This window comes from Pseudovirgaria hyperparasitica (assembly GCF_010093815.1).
Source record: "Pseudovirgaria hyperparasitica strain CBS 121739 unplaced genomic scaffold EJ05scaffold_4, whole genome shotgun sequence".
NCBI lineage: Eukaryota > Fungi > Ascomycota > Dothideomycetes > Acrospermales > Acrospermaceae > Pseudovirgaria > Pseudovirgaria hyperparasitica.
This window is the reverse complement of record NW_022985552.1, coordinates 601,000-616,052: the sequence shown is the minus strand read 5'-3', so window position 1 is coordinate 616,052 and position 15,053 is coordinate 601,000. Positions and strand designations below refer to the sequence as shown.

The window sequence follows — 15,053 nt, the reverse complement described above, 5'->3', positions numbered from 1 at the left end:
CGTCACGGATTCATGGCATGTATGCGCGAAATTGCGCGTCTTTCCGAGACTCTCGTCCCTCAAATACCTCGTTTTCAGCTCCGTACAGGCTACAACATCAATTAGAAAATTCCAGATTGCACGCCACGAAAGTCGAAGACACTGGACTGTGGCTGTGTGGATGAGGCTCAGACTGACTGTGGCGCCTAGCTAGTCATGGCCAGTCCTGGGTACACAGCAGTTTTGTCAGACATGCCTTACCCTTTATAAGTAATATTGAGGATGTATATCTTGTGAGAAAGGAAAGATCCTGGCACGGGAGCCCTTGCGCGCCTTGTGTTACCAGACACGGTGTCTGAAACAGGGACATTCACTGTCACTGACAAATTTACTGCTGAATCGAGTAATTCGGGGACACTTCCGAAGCACTATGAACAACGACGGTCGGCCTGTGAAACAGTGTTTGCAACCGCCATAATAGCCTTACGGTACCCGTGCCGATTTAAGCATGACAGAACTGTACGACTTGCACATTCGTAATTCGTCCGCGCCACCATGTACATTGTGTCTAGTTGCAAGACGACATTGATTGTGTCTAGTTGCAAGACGACATTGAGCTTGACACAACGGGGAGAGAATCCGTTCAGCGATATGACCAGGGTCGAGCAATGGCAATATTCGGATATGTTTGTGTGGATCGCTGGTAGAATATCCATGCCCATCCATGCATGGGCAAAAATGGTAGTTCGGGAACACCCTCGTGCGATATCGCTGCTACAACACTATGTCTGGATTCTCGTTTCGATAATAGGCACCCGATGAAAGATCCAAGCGTCTACGATGTGACACTATGATTGTTAACGAAGTAGGCAGGACTTGTAATCATTGTGTTTTACAAACGTTCACAACAGTGCACCAAGTCATGTTCATGCACCTATGAAGCGACGAATGATTTCAACATGTTGTGTTGTGCTCAAGGTATGTTAGCCCTGATCCTCGATCCAGGTTGTGGGGACCGTAGTTGAGCGTTCGCTTGATCGAAGACAAACATGATAGCTTTATTTGTGCAGGTGAGTCATTTTCTAATGCTATTCGCGGACTTGATACCAGATATTCTAGCAACCAGGAGGCACGGCATCGCAAAGGGAGCACACCTACCAACCACCTATTGATGTTAGTAGACACAAGACGGTGACTTCCACTGACATTTGGTCATTGTACTTGCATCCATGACCGTGTGAGCTTAACTGCATATGACCAGTCACTCAAGGCGAGTTCGCAGATGGTTAGCACTGTGGCTGTCTGAACAACGAGCTGTCGCCGCATCTTCTAACAAGAGATGACCCAGGAGTCTAAACAACCAGGAGGAGACTGACCGCCTTTCCTATATATACTTTGCTCAAACATCACCCCGACTCTGCAGGATTCCACCCCTGAAGAGGAAGTCGTGTATTCGCCATAATTCCACCATCGCTCGTCATCGGCTGCCATCCAGTCGGCGGAAGGGCCGCTTCTTTTGGTTTCGAAATGACGAGCATAACAACCATTACCTCAAATCGCTCCCTACATTCAGATCCTCGTACTACTTCAGACGCCTACCACCATGCAGGAGCCGGCCACGACAGCCTTCGACATGCAGATGAACGCACCCAGAGGCCAACATTGAGACCAGACGTCATCAGAGCACTGAGCTGTTCGTCGCTCTCCGTGGTGAGTGGACGAATAGAGAGCAAAGACGGCGTAGAAAATATGTGCACCGAAGGACGAACCACGAAGAGCGCAGGACACTCGAAGATGAAACCGCAAAAGCGTCTGCCATCGACCTCTGAGACAGGTGAGTGGTTTCTGTATTTTGTTATCTTTTTCTGTCGCGCTTGGAGATCAGACAGGACGCGATATCTGTGGCTCTATAATGATGTCGTTGTTGTGTTGTGTCGATGATACTGGGTTGTCGCGGCCCGCGCCTTTCCAACTCACATGGCCGCAAACCGGGGATCCACAGCCTCGCGTGGGTGTCGTTGGCATTGGCGTCCACTTGACATTGGCGTGGGTGAGGTATTCTACACTACCACACTACCTACCACTACACTGCCTTGTGGTCGCTGGTTAGCTGGTGGATGTGGGGAATGAGGGATGGTCGTCGGCCGCGCCAAACCACACAGCTAAGCTGGCCTCCACCCAACAGACCCTAATTGACTGCGATCATGGACACACTTCTTCATATTCATCTTTCTTCAACCCATGTCCAGCTCTGATCCCGCGCTACTGGTGCTAACAGACTCGCAAGATATTGATGAGCAGCATGGCGCAAGAGTCGAAGTTGCCAATGGCCTGGCTTCACCTTCCCTCCACAGTAATGGCGACAATCGATACAAGCCGTCGCTGTTCCATCGCATGCGACATGACAAATCGGTCCTTTGCATGGCAGTCTCGAAAGATCGCATATACGCCGGAGCACATCGTGGGGAGATATTAGTACGCATGAGTATATTCCACGCGCCGAGTGTGGCTGACACACAAAGGTCTATCGATTAGATACCTTCGAACGCGAAGCTGTCCTCGTGGGCCATAGCAGCAGCGTATTGGGGCTTGCCCTGTCCTCGGACTATACACTCTTGTTCTCCAGCTCTGGAGATCGAACAGTCAACGTATTGACACTGCTCGCTCAGAAGCTCAACACAGTGCTAACTTGCACAGGTTTGGGACACGAGTACATTGACCCTACTATACTCCATCTATTCTACCTACGACACAGGTGATGTTTTTTGTGTAACATACTCCGCCGACTTGCAAGTGGTTTATCTCGGGGCTCAAAATACCAGTATACAGGTAGATGTCGTCTTGCGAGCTCCTTCAGGCAGCACTAACGGCGTCGATAGTGGTATGACTTGAAAGAGAAAGAATCTCGACCTCGCCCAAAACCCTCTGCACATCCATCATTCCGACAAGATCGATTCTTCGATTCCTCTGGGCCTGGTGGTGTACGCACACCTCGGCAGTGTTCCTCCGAGCGGCCTAGGGATACAAAGGGCAGTCTGTCGTTAGAAATTGACAAGCACTATATACGCCAATATGCCCATTTCGGCTATGTATACTGTATGCTACTTGCTGCAGGAAGTATATTTGGCTACCGAGGTGAAGAAGTTCTCATTTCAGGCGGCGGAGATGGTGCGATCAAGCTCTGGCGATTAGACGCAGACAACAGCGGGGCTTTGCGTAGCCTTGGACAGCTAGATGATGGAAGAGAGGAAGGCCATTCCGTCTTGACAATCGCACTTGACGGAATGTTCCTATATAGCGGAAGACTCGGAGGTGAGATAAATGTGTGGGACCTGGAGACTCGTCAATTGGTTCGAAATCTGAAGACCACCATTGGGGACGTCCTTACCTTGACCATCGGGGGTGGCTATCTATTTAGTGCTGGCATGGATGGGGTCGTGGAGGTGAGGCAGCCACCGAAGAACGAGGCAGCAAAACATTGCTAATGCAGTCTAGAAATTCAACTCTCAATATGAGCCTGTCGCACACTTCAAATCACATGCAGGTCTAGTACTAAGCTCAGCCTTCACGATACATAAAGGAAAAGCGATGTATGTGACTGGAGGCAATGATAGCACCGTCTCTGTATGGGACGTTAGCGATTGTCATCGCACCCAAGCCACAGGGCTTAGAACCACCAATGGTAAGCTTCGAAGCGGTCTTGGGTGATAATATCTAACAGCGGCAGAGCAATTGTTCGATTCGCTGAGGGCATTCGTGTCCTATCGTACCGTATCATCGGATGCCCGATACAAGGGCGACTGTCGGAGAGGAGCATCGTGGTTACGCGCCTTGTTTCGTAACTTTGGCGCCGCAACACATATGCTCAACGCTGACGATGGGTACAATCCCATAATCCTCGCAAAATTTCGAGGCAACGCAGCAACTGCCGCGCAACGTAAGAAGATTCTGTTCTATGGCCATTACGACGTTATCGCAGCCGAGAACGAGAAAGGAAAATGGCTCATGGATCCGTTCTCTTTGGAAGGGATTGATGGCCACCTTTACGGACGCGGTGTTTCCGACAACAAAGGCCCTATCATGGCAGCGATCTACGCTGTCGCAGAATTGGTCTCGGAGAAGGCTCTGGAGGCAGACATCGTATTTCTGATCGAGGGAGAAGAGGAGTGCGGCTCACGTGGGTTCTCCAAGACCATCCAAGACAATAAGAGCCTCGTCGGCGATATCGACTGGATATTATTGGCCAATAGCTACTGGCTGGACGATCATGTTCCGTGCTTGACATATGGTCTACGTGGTGTGATACATGCTTCTGTCCAGATCGAGAGCAACCACCCAGATTTACATAGTGGCGTAGACGGGAGCTCCCGCTTAGATGAACCTCTGAAAGATCTGGTGCTACTTCTGTCAAAGTTGACAGGAGAAAAGGGGTCTGTCCTAATTCCAGGGTTCTACGATCCTATCATGGCTGTTACGCGCGATGAAAGGGCTCTTTACGATGAAATCACCAAAGTGCTCTTGGAGCGCAATCCAGACCTTGGCGATTCCGAAGAACTTGCCGACTCCCTCATGCGACGGTGGCGAGATCCTTCACTCACGTTCCATGGCTTCAAGACCTCAGGCCCAAATAATTCGACCATCATTCCACATCTTGCACGATCTGCACTCTCTCTTCGGCTTGTTCCAAACCAAGAGTCGCATGTCATCGTAAAATCTCTCATCGAATACCTTCATAAAGAATTCAGCAAACTGGAGACAAAAAACACTCTTACCATTACCATAGACCACCAAGCAGAACCTTGGCTAGGTGACGTCCACAATGCCATCTTTAAAACACTTGAGGCTGCCATCATGGAAGTCTGGGGGCCGATCTATGGTCGGCGCCGCTCTTCACTTGTCACCAGGCCGGCTGCTCCTAGCTCCTTGACGAGTCCACCTTCTCGTCCTGTGACGTCTACTGGTCCTACCACATCAAATACTTTAGCTCATGGAAGTGTTACACCCCCCGACAGCCCAGTAATCCTTTCGCCAACTGGGACATCCGCACAGGCACCAATGCGTGCACGAAAACCCTTGTATATCCGCGAAGGAGGCAGTATACCTACCATTCGGTTTCTAGAAAAGGAGTTTGGAGCACCAGCAGCTCATTTACCTATCGGACAGGCTAGTGATAGCGCTCATCTTGACAATGAGCGTCTCAGATTGCTCAATCTCTATAAGGGGCGTGATATATTCAAGAAGGTGTTCCGAGACTTGCCTAGGAAATAAACACACGGTCTCGCCAGATGAAACACAGCGGACAATCCGGTTATTACGATAAGCGACTGCCTAGACCTGGAGTATGTTGTCTTGAGACGTTACGATACAGGAAGGGAGCAGTATACCTTACGCGTCAAATAATTGGACATTGATGTCGCTCCGATTAAAAAGTCTTGTAGTAGCTTCATATGTAAGGTCACAACACTAGCTCATCTACATGTATTAGATGTAAAAAAAAATGAAGACTATAGTACTGAGGCATTGATTTGCCAACACTGCAATATAAAAAAACTATTGGAAGCAGCAGCGCTAGGCTAATGTTCAATTACTGTTAACCGTCAGTCGCTGTCTTGTGTACTTGAGCATGCATGTCTAGAGATCTTCACAGTCACGATACTACAGTATGGCTGTCTCCAAAGCCATGCCATCGGGGGCTGGCGTTCTGTAGGTGTTCGCATCCGGATAGTTCGTTCTAGACATGATGCACTGCATGTGTGATCCAAGGCACGCGTTGTACTGGCTGTAAGGTAAGTGTTGAGCCGTGAGTCGTCCCATGACTGTATACCAAACATCTTTGTTGTGTAAGAAGTAAGCCACGTTAGCGAGAGCCTGGCTGCATACCGCAGGCAAGTAGCAGGAAAAGGGCCAGTCCAAGGCTAGTACGAGATTGGAAGACATCACCTCTGACCAAGATACCAGCATCACGCAGAAAGTGTTTCTGTCCAAAATGGGACTTGTGGCATTCTCACACTTTGCACTTACACTAGATGGTCAAAAGTTTTTTCAAGGACTGTTACCATGACCAAGTGGTCTCGCAGCACACCACCATCAGAAGAGAGTAGAGCTTTATCTCATCATCAAGTTCCTTATGACCGCAGAATACCTTCATTCTCTTCTAGATACAGGAAGAATGGACGTTTCATGCGGTATCAACGACTACTGAGAGGCTCAGCTATACAAGAACATACGCTTCATTAAAAAGTGCCAAAGCCACATCTGGTATAAGGCAAAACGAAGCAAAGCTCGCGAGTCTGAAAGAATAGGAGGAGCACCTTGAGGTCCCGGAGACCATACTCGAAATCATACAAAGATCACCATGCGTCTGGCTGACTTTCATAGATATCAGCCGATGGTCTATAGTCTCTATTGGTCAATCCGTTCGTGTTACCGGTGTAGTAGTCGGCGTACATTATTTGTCCGTTCCGCATTGCCTGTTGCTCTAACACGAAGACTACCTGATCGGTTTCATCAAATTTCTCATATACTCCATCATTTCTTAGTAATGTTCTGTTAAACGAGAAGGAAGATATCCCAGTATCGTCATGTGGATCTGCATTCCCAAGACGGAAAGACCAATAAGCTTGTTCGGTGCGCGGAACTATGCTCAAGACTGCTCGCGTGAAGTCAAGTTCAGGGGCTGTTCCTCCCTCGATGTCTATAACCTTCTCCTTCAGCTGTTCCAACTGAGTCCGCCAATAATGGGCGTGCGATCGGCTCTTGACAAGGCGGAAGCATATGCTTGGGAGCACATCCTGGCTGCATGTGCCTGAACTCCGTTCTCGGGCCCGTTGCACATCTGTCAGGATAAATAAACGAAACTTTTGATAGTGAGGAAACCGGACAGACAGTTCCAGGCATGTCGGGATCTTGTCCAGAATGCATTTTATCGGCAATTCTGGGTTGAGATCTGGTATAAATAGCTGCGAAACCCAGCCCCTCTTGCCCAAACTCTCGCCCTTGAAAACTAGGTGACCATCAACGTGAAGAGCGTGCGGAAAGTCATGCTTTACGAGTCTGTTGAGCCAAAACACTTTTTCGTTGAGGTCTTCTAAGCTTTTGATCGGTATGTCGATATAAGATTTCATCTCCTTGCCATCGTTGTCATGCAGAACGAAAGTGATATACCTTTTGCGATCTCTGGTACTTGGACCGGCTTGGTAAAGGTAATGCATGGCGTTCGGCGCCATATATGTTCGGATCGCAAATGTTTGAAAGATTTGCTGTAGACAATAAATATCAGTGCTCCCGGCAGTGTAATACTAGTCAACAAGAATGGGTCACAAGCCTCTGGGGGTCCACAAGATGGAAGGAGATCATTCTTTGCGAGGTGTATGATTGTTTAAGTACAGTTGAAGACTTGTCATCGAGCCATAGTTGGGACGCAGTGACTTCTCCTCATTTTATGGAATAGAAGGTGCGATAGTAGGTCATCGAAGTTGCTCTTCGGAATCCCTCACTACTTCCTGATATACTCCGTGTATGGTCTCCGTATATGTCAGTTTTAGGTATTAGTCCTCGTCATGAAATCTCCCAAGCTTTCATCATCCAACTTATGACAGCATCCTAGACATTCGACTTGGGATTAGAGAAAAAGTTTTCGCAGGTTCAAACGACTCTCCGACATCTACATGTCTAGAACGCTGACCATTAAAGGCAGTACCTGCGAATATTCTTCCATCATCATCGATAATGGCATCTCAGCCGGAGACCCCGTTCTACACGTCTAGCGACATCGAGAACCAGCTCCTTCCAAGCCAACCACCCTCACCACCCAAGAAAGCTCATCAGCACCCCCGTTACGGCGCACTACGCCCTGTTTCCTCTCGCCCTGCACTTCGAGCGTTATCAAATAATATCTGTGTATCAGAAAAAGTCCCGGCTCAAATAAAGCGCACGTATGGTGATGTACTCGCAGACGAAGCACGCACCATTAACCGTGCAGATGTCGACTGTCGCAACATTCTTCGTGAGAAAACAGATGGTACGACCAGTATCAAGCGAGTCAGTCGAAAAAAGATTAGCATTCTGCGAGATAGTTTCACTCCTCCCGCCAAGGAAGTATTTCCCGGGAAGCCTTGCCGTACGGCAAAGGCAACTGAAGTCGAGGAAGACGACTGCCTTGAAGTGACTAATCATCGTTGTATCAAGCTAGGGGATGTGGCCAAAGGTAGTGATTTTTCTGTGGACCTGGGAGAAGTACCTTTACCGTCAATCGAAAGCCCTGGACCTGAATATGTTACCGAAATCTGCATCCCATCGTCGCCAATCGACCTGGACCCAATGTTCGCCAGCGACAACAGCTTTGTTCAGCCTCGTCATAGCAGACGTTCCAGGAATGTCTCCCCCAGCGATCAACCTCGTCTCGAAAGATTCGAGCGCCGCTTTGGCACCGTACTGTCAAGCTCCAGCCTCGACCTGGACATAGACTTTGACGACGCCGCAACACGGCAGCCCAAGTTCACAATTAGCCCCAAACATTCCACTATGGCTTCAGACCCAACCAAACTCCGTCCAATCGAGCGTAGTCACACTATCACGATCTACAAGCTCCCTGGAGATGAAGACCGCCGCGCTTATGTTCTTCGAGAGATACTCACCGAACTTGCCCATAATTCCGATGATGCGGCGCTGAAAAGTCATCTCGTGCACAACCAGCACCATGCTCTCATTGCATCCCACGTCATCCACGCTCATCTCGCATATAACAACGGCGTCGGGATTCTCGGCTTCCTCGAGACACCGTTAACGTCTACAGGGCTCTGGCACAAGACACAGCGTGCCGGACTCGGCGACTCGTACGATCACATGTACGGCGTTCTATACCGCCTCGTCGAGCAAGGTACGATCGAGCAATGGAAGGAAATGTCGCCGTATCATAAAGGTGAGGCGAGCGTATTGTATCGTGTGTTCCATGATCAGCTGTCCAAAGTGGATCATGCATTTGAGGAGTTCGGAAAGGCGCCAGTGGTTGTGGAGATGAGTAGTTGGATCACTAGCCTGTTGCATATTGAGCAGCAGGTCGATAGTACGGATCGAACTATTTTGGAGATGCTGGTTTGTGAGGCGAATGATTTGTGAGGATGCACGTTCTTGTTCTTCGAGAATCGGAGAGTAGTATGTGGTGAAGGAGAAGTCGCTGGGCATTCTGAATAGTGGAGACGACGTTTCAATAAGATTGTCTAAGGCATTGTTACGTCTCTGTAGTCAGTGGTGTTAAAGGATGAGATAAGAGGCTGTTTGACTCGCGCGCTCACCTCGTCTGCTATCTGTGCTTCCCTTGAGACGTATGATACGCTACCGGGAGGACATCGAATTATTCCCGCCCTATCTTCAGAGCACAGCGCTGCCTGATGCACGCACTGATAGAAATTCGTTTCGTACATGTAGTCTATCGTTATACATCTCTTTTTTTGTCGTTATCACCACAATTGGCGTCTCTATCCACCGGCGCCCTTAGTTCACAAATGCCCCCTTTTCTTGCCCTCCTCCTCCGCGGGAAACTCAAGCAGCCACGCATCCTCCCTCCACCGCCTCCATCCATCCCGCGCCAAACTCCTGCCCGCAACCTCTATATCCGTCCGAATATCCTCAATCAGCCTGTCCACCCCATCATAGTCATACTCAGGCCTGATAAACCCCAGAATCGACAGATTCAGCCACGCATGGTAGAAGTCGGTCGTGAAGGCATGCATGATGTGCACCTCGACGCTGCGCACGGTATTTTTGTAGAACGGGTTGTAGCCAATGGATAACACGGCTGGGTATGTGTCTTCCGGGCCGCTTCTGCTGCTCTTGTCGTTGTTGGTGTCGTCGTTGTTGTCAGAGGAGTGCTCGACATGTTGCTGGTGTGCGCTGGCGATTATGGGGTTTGTTGCTGGTGTTGCGGCGTTGGTGGGTGGTGTGCCGGTCGTGTGTGCATCTTCTGCTGCTGCTGCTGCGTTGCCTGCGACGGCATGGCTCCGGCTGGTGTCGAGCCCGACCCAGCCAAAGTAGACGCCGGACGCGAGTGTGCTGTGGCCGCCGACAGAGAGCCCGGCGATAGGGATGTTGGCCGTTGGGATGCCGAGCTACTGGCGTGTCAGTGTCAGGGCTGCATTTGACTGATCGAAGAGGCAGAAGGAGAAAGGGAGAGAAAAAGAGAGAGAGAGAGCACACCTCTCTGCTTCCGCGCCCGAAGCCTTTGATGACGGGACCGCTGAGTTTGATAGGAAATGGAGCTTCGGGCCCACTGTCTGAACCGACAATCTCATCGCGTGGGCGATTCGCGGGTGGAGGCATGTTGTGGGACGGGGTTGCGGGCGAAAGGAGAGAATTGAAGGAAGTGGGATGACACGGCGGGGTTCTACTTAGGTGGTGGAGTGAATGGATGACGTGAGCAGTGTTTATTGATGCCATTCAGGGTCCAAACCAATTAGGTCCGTGCGGTGCGATAAGGTACCATGAAAGGAAAGGCTCCCGTTCGCCTTGTTTTCAAGGCTCTGGATTGACGATAATTGCTGCAGGCAGGTAACACGGGTTCTAATTACAGTTCCATGTCATTGCTTGCAACCTGAGAGCCCTTGCGGGTAAATGCATTTTCTCTAACACCGGAACATGCGACCATAGCAATCCTGTCGAGGTATGTGCCCCAAAAACGCTCAATGTACGCCACCCTTGATGAAGCCTGACAAGATGTCAAAACTATTGTCCCCTCTGCATCCTACATGGCTCTGACCGAATGATGAATGGCGTAAATACTATCAGCTTGTCGACCGATCAATGTAGCGTGTCCGAACAAAGCTCTAGGCGACGATGTGTTGCCTCTGAGCCCCCAGCTGGACTGGTTGTTTGAATGATTCCTGCGGTGAGTGTTGTTGTATGATGGGAAGGAACTGGAAGGAGGCCATATTAGCATCCTGAATACATTGAATGCATGGTAGAGGCAAAACAAGGACTCACATTCAGTATGATCATCGCTGGCATGTCGAACTGATCATGCCAAACACACCAACACATCTGACAGTCGATTCGATCCTTTCCACCGGCCCGTCTCGCAGGTCTCATTTTTTCATCCACAACTCTGCCACCGAGATCGTCTTTCTTTGCCTGGTTCACGCCATTCGAAACGCTGCTCATCAAACCATCATCTTCGTTCCGCGCAACGTATGACATAAGCTTCACACGGCGTGCAGCTGTCCCACGTGCATCACCGAAAGCCAGGCGCGCAAAGTCCTCGTAGAAGCGCACGACACTGTCATGATCGAGAAGTTCGGCAATCATCACAGGGTTACCTGTGGAAGTACGTGGGGGAAGGTCTTCAGCCGGTGTCGTGGCTCCAGCTATACTACCTCTTGAGCTCGTCTGCGTTGAAATCGAGTCCCAGTTGGAGTTCAAATTCGGCTCAAGGCCTAGAAGTACATTACGACTCCATCCTGTCAGAAGTGAAAACTCTTTACCGACGGCTGCAACCTCGCCCGAGCGGCGGATAACAAGTGAAGGAGTCCCAATATATGCGAGCCAATCCTCGTAACCCCAAAGCTTGCGTTGAAATGTGCGCTCTTGAGCGATCAGATCTTGCTCATCGAGGTCTTTGGTGCACGCTATGAATGATGGTCGAATTGAGGCCATGGACTTAGCTACTCGCATGCGTTTGTCGACGGGGAATCGAGTATGCAGTAGCTCCTGAAAACGATGGAAAGCTTGCGTGTACGGATAAGGCTTGTTAAGATCGCGATAAATGACATTCGTGTCTCGATGCACCCTCTTCGGGCCAAAGTTGGGGTTCATATTTCGAAGTAAGCTGCCAGGCTGGCGCTGATGTTGCTGCGACTGTTGTGACTGCACTATAGGTCGATTCTGGTAGATAGGCTGATGCTGCGCTTGCTGTTGGTTGGTGTTTACGAAGAACGCTGGTGAAGCTGGTGCTCCTTCGTACGTCGTCGGTGTTCCATCTTGACCCGAAGAACCCGGACTTGCACTCGAAAGACTGCCAGCATTGTGGCCAACGGAGTAGGCGTTGTGATATGTATCAGGGCGTACTACGGAATCCATGTTGTTCGGAATTGCCGACTGAGGCGTCTGCATGTTGACTTGACTACCTTGCCTCGAATGAGCGATCTGCCAGTCAACATTGTCGAAGCCTCCAACGTTCACGGGGCTGTCTGCATAGCTTTGGGGGTTGTTAGCATGATACATGGCCTGATTCAACGGACTGATGATATTGTTCTCATGCGGTGGAGTCTCTCCAGCACCAGAGGACATGTGGCCGAGCATGCCGAATTCCAAAGCTCCATAATGGTTCCCAAAGTTCATACCAGCGAGATCAAAATTGAATAGCGACGGATCGTTAGTATCGAACATGCTCGGTCCAAAATTCTGCATTTGCGGTGGACTCTGTTGTGGGACTTGTTGCATTGGTTGCCCCATACTCTGGACTGGTGGGGTTCTTTGGCCAGACTGCTGTGTATAGTGAGGTGGTGAAATCGGGGTAGACTGTCCACTGTAAGGTCCCATATCAGGACCTGGTGGAGGCATGTTGCTATGCATGGGAGGGCCATTCTGTGGAAACATGCCATAGTTGTTTGGGGGTTGTGTTGGGGAGAAATACGTCGGTTGTGGTCCCATGGGAAGGCCTTGATCTGTCAAAGAAGTTCCTGATGGGTTGTTTGGGCTACTCTGACTGTTCATATGAGGTGGATAATTACTCAAGTGCGGCGGTAGTAATGCTTCGTTCGGCGCATCATGAAGATATTTGGCCTTTTTGCGTACGCCATCTTGACATTGATCTTGCAGGCCGCGACGTATGCACCTACCACATGGTCGCTCATCACCTGATAAGAGTTAACAACTTTGGACGAGCATTCCTTCGCTATAACGCATACCCAGGGATAGTAGAGAGAATGGAATACATACTGCAAGTCAAATGAGCTCGTTGGCAGGCTAAGCATGCTCTTCTTGCCTTCTTCCGTTTCTGGCGGTTGGGGTCTTTGAGGTTTGTTTTCGAGCCGTTCACAGGTTGTGACTGCGACGACTCGTCCTCGGGTTCAGATTTGAGCTGTTTGTCTTCAGCCATATCGTCACCGTCCTCATCGCCGCTATGTTCCGGGGAGGGAGACGCATCTTGCGCGTCTGGGGTGGACATTTGTAATATGAGAAGCTGTGTACGACGTTGGGAGCGTCCGTATGAGAATCCAAGCGTACCGCTGCCGTAGCCCCACGTTTATGCTGCGGCTATCCGCTCCCGATGTCGCCTCGAAAGATAGCCCCAAGTGAATGGTTCAGCCAATAGACGTGGATCCAAGGGAGGTCGGTGTTCCCAAGAGAGTGTTTCGAGCGAGCAATATGCGTGTGCAGAAGAGAGACAGACTCGAGCCAGGGTGGTACTGGTAGTGTGGACGGTGCTCAGCTGGGCGCGGGGGAAGTGTGTGCGACAGGACTCGACAGGCTTGGAAGCAAAGTCTTAGATTGGTAGGTCGAGACTATTGAAGAGAGCAGAATGGTGGCGAGCTGATGGAGTGGTACAGCGAGCGAGACGTGGGATTGGGACAATGCTGGGGTGACACGGGACCGGGGTGAGTGCAGAGATGATGGCTTTCGAGAAGCAGATGTGGATATGATCATGGTGCGCAAGAGGCAGATCCACCCATGCCTCTGGCGTCGTTGATTGTGTTATATCGCGAATACGGATGGCCCTTGTAGCACGAATGGAAGCGAGGTTTAAGCGTCTATATCGGTAGCGCGTGCGCAATTGAAGCTGTAGGAGTCTTGGGCGGCTGAGATTTGGTCAAGGGTTCAAGATGCTAATTATGCGAAGCTTGTCCTGGAGCTGACGGCTTGCCTAAGTCTCAGAGTCTTTCAGAGTCACTGTTGATATCACTCAGCGACCAGGCTGGAGGGTTGTTGTCTTGGAGCTAGGATCAGGGCTCGCAAGGTACAGCAGGCAGTCGAAGTAGGAAGACGTGGGGATTCGCGGGAAAACTGGAGGAAAGGAACTGCAAGAGGTGCAGGGCCTTTGGATGCGATAGTGGCTATGGAAAGAAGGAATTGGCCGAGAAGACAGCGAGGGCGTGCTCGCGTCGTGCTTGGAGCTTAAAAGGCGCTTTGAGAAGATGGCCCTGGTGGATTGTGGACTGTGGACTGTGGGATGTGGAGTATGTATGGAGTGGAGAGTGGAGTGTGTATAGAGTGGAGTGAAGGTTTGCAGTGCTGTTGTCAGCATTTGTCTCGGCCGATCGGCGCCCCGCAACATCTGAATCTGATACCGATCGGCTTTTGCGCATGCCCGCGACGTGGGTAGGTATGAGACTGGGCGGCGTAATAGACAGTCTGCCTCCCAAAGCACGCGTCTTGCTCTGTCCATCTGCGTGAGGAGTTGAGCCGACAAGGCCGAGGTCGCTCTGTCGGCTGCCAAGATCTGTGCATCTGCCTCAGCGTACAGTAGGTGTTACTTACCTATAACGCGGATTCTAATGCATCTTTCCAATTCCAATGAATTATGAGGAAAAACAGGAGCAGGAGAGGAAGCCTGGCTGAGCAGTGGACTTTACAACTGAATTCAAAGCTGACCTAGATGGCTGATGTATATACAAGGGATGATAGGTAGCAGTGTCTAGTGATCCATTGCGACAGCGCAGCCCTAGGTGCACAAGCACCTGCAACCTGCACAAAACACAAGCATCTCCCTGCACAAGCTCAAGCCCACGCACAAATAATGCACAATCAGTGCATAAACACATGAACATGCCACATCGCCACCGTGCAGCTGACCTGGTCCTAGCTTGTTGCCCTTTGTGGTTAGAATGCTGACTCCTAATGGAATCTAAGGATGCCCCAGGCTATCAGGCATCAAGGCGCTCAGGCTCATGCTTACGCTCGCAGCTCCCTTGTTGCAGCTCCCAGCATCTCAACAACATATACGTGGACAACGCCCCAATCTTCTGCACTTTGCACTTGCTCGTGATCAACTTGGTTGCCTTTTACTGCTGCACCTCCAACCTAGTGCCTCTCACATATCTCCAGCCCTGCTACCGAGATGAGCCAAGCCTTTCCCACCATCT

The 15,053-nt window shown here is 50.4% G+C and overlaps 5 protein-coding genes across 5 annotated transcripts; 2 read left to right on the top strand and 3 right to left on the bottom strand.

Moving 5' to 3' along the window:
• The first annotated feature begins 2,070 nt into the window (after nt 1–2,070).
• On the top strand, nt 2,071–5,341 carry EJ05DRAFT_277362 (beta-Ala-His dipeptidase). Its single transcript, XM_033740408.1, has 6 exons — nt 2,071–2,454; nt 2,502–2,627; nt 2,677–2,808; nt 2,859–3,422; nt 3,475–3,661; nt 3,707–5,341. Exons 1-6 carry the CDS (start codon nt 2,221–2,223, stop codon nt 5,245–5,247), a joined length of 2,784 nt encoding a protein of 927 aa, XP_033602702.1. The 5' UTR covers nt 2,071–2,220; the 3' UTR covers nt 5,248–5,341.
• A 988-nt stretch (nt 5,342–6,329) lies between these two features.
• EJ05DRAFT_498217 (uncharacterized protein) lies at nt 6,330–7,205 on the bottom strand (the record flags this gene model as incomplete). The annotated part of the gene is made up of 1 exon (XM_033746654.1): nt 6,330–7,205. One exon carries the CDS (start codon nt 7,203–7,205, stop codon nt 6,330–6,332), a length of 876 nt encoding a protein of 291 aa, XP_033602701.1.
• A 363-nt stretch (nt 7,206–7,568) lies between these two features.
• EJ05DRAFT_277143 (uncharacterized protein) lies at nt 7,569–9,286 on the top strand. The gene has a single exon (XM_033740406.1). The coding sequence runs from the start codon at nt 7,708–7,710 to the stop codon at nt 9,094–9,096; it is 1,389 nt and encodes a 462-aa protein (XP_033602700.1). The 5' UTR covers nt 7,569–7,707; the 3' UTR covers nt 9,097–9,286.
• A 190-nt stretch (nt 9,287–9,476) lies between these two features.
• On the bottom strand, nt 9,477–10,296 carry EJ05DRAFT_436250 (riboflavin kinase; the record flags this gene model as incomplete). Its single annotated transcript, XM_033741739.1, has 3 exons — nt 9,477–9,809; nt 9,969–10,085; nt 10,174–10,296. The coding sequence occupies 3 exons, from the start codon at nt 10,294–10,296 to the stop codon at nt 9,477–9,479; spliced, it is 573 nt and encodes a 190-aa protein (XP_033602699.1).
• Nucleotides 10,297–10,799: 503 nt separating this feature from the next.
• On the bottom strand, nt 10,800–13,138 carry EJ05DRAFT_498214 (uncharacterized protein; the record flags this gene model as incomplete). Its single annotated transcript, XM_033746653.1, has 3 exons — nt 10,800–10,889; nt 10,957–12,827; nt 12,910–13,138. The coding sequence occupies 3 exons, from the start codon at nt 13,136–13,138 to the stop codon at nt 10,800–10,802; spliced, it is 2,190 nt and encodes a 729-aa protein (XP_033602698.1).
• Nucleotides 13,139–15,053: the final 1,915 nt, after the last annotated feature.

What these genes read in the sequence shown, in the direction of transcription:
- EJ05DRAFT_277362 (XM_033740408.1), top strand. Translation starts at nt 2,221, where the DNA reads ATGTCCAGCTCTGATCCCGCGCTACTGGTGCTAACAGACTCGCAAGAT. An exon ending in CTGGAGATCGAACAGTCAAC is followed by an intron (nt 2,628 to 2,676) that starts GTATTGACACTG and finishes TAACTTGCACAG; the next exon opens with GTTTGGGACACGAGTACATT. An exon ending in GCATGGATGGGGTCGTGGAG is followed by an intron (nt 3,423 to 3,474) that starts GTGAGGCAGCCA and finishes AATGCAGTCTAG; the next exon opens with AAATTCAACTCTCAATATGA.
- EJ05DRAFT_277143 (XM_033740406.1), top strand. Translation starts at nt 7,708, where the DNA reads ATGGCATCTCAGCCGGAGACCCCGTTCTACACGTCTAGCGACATCGAG.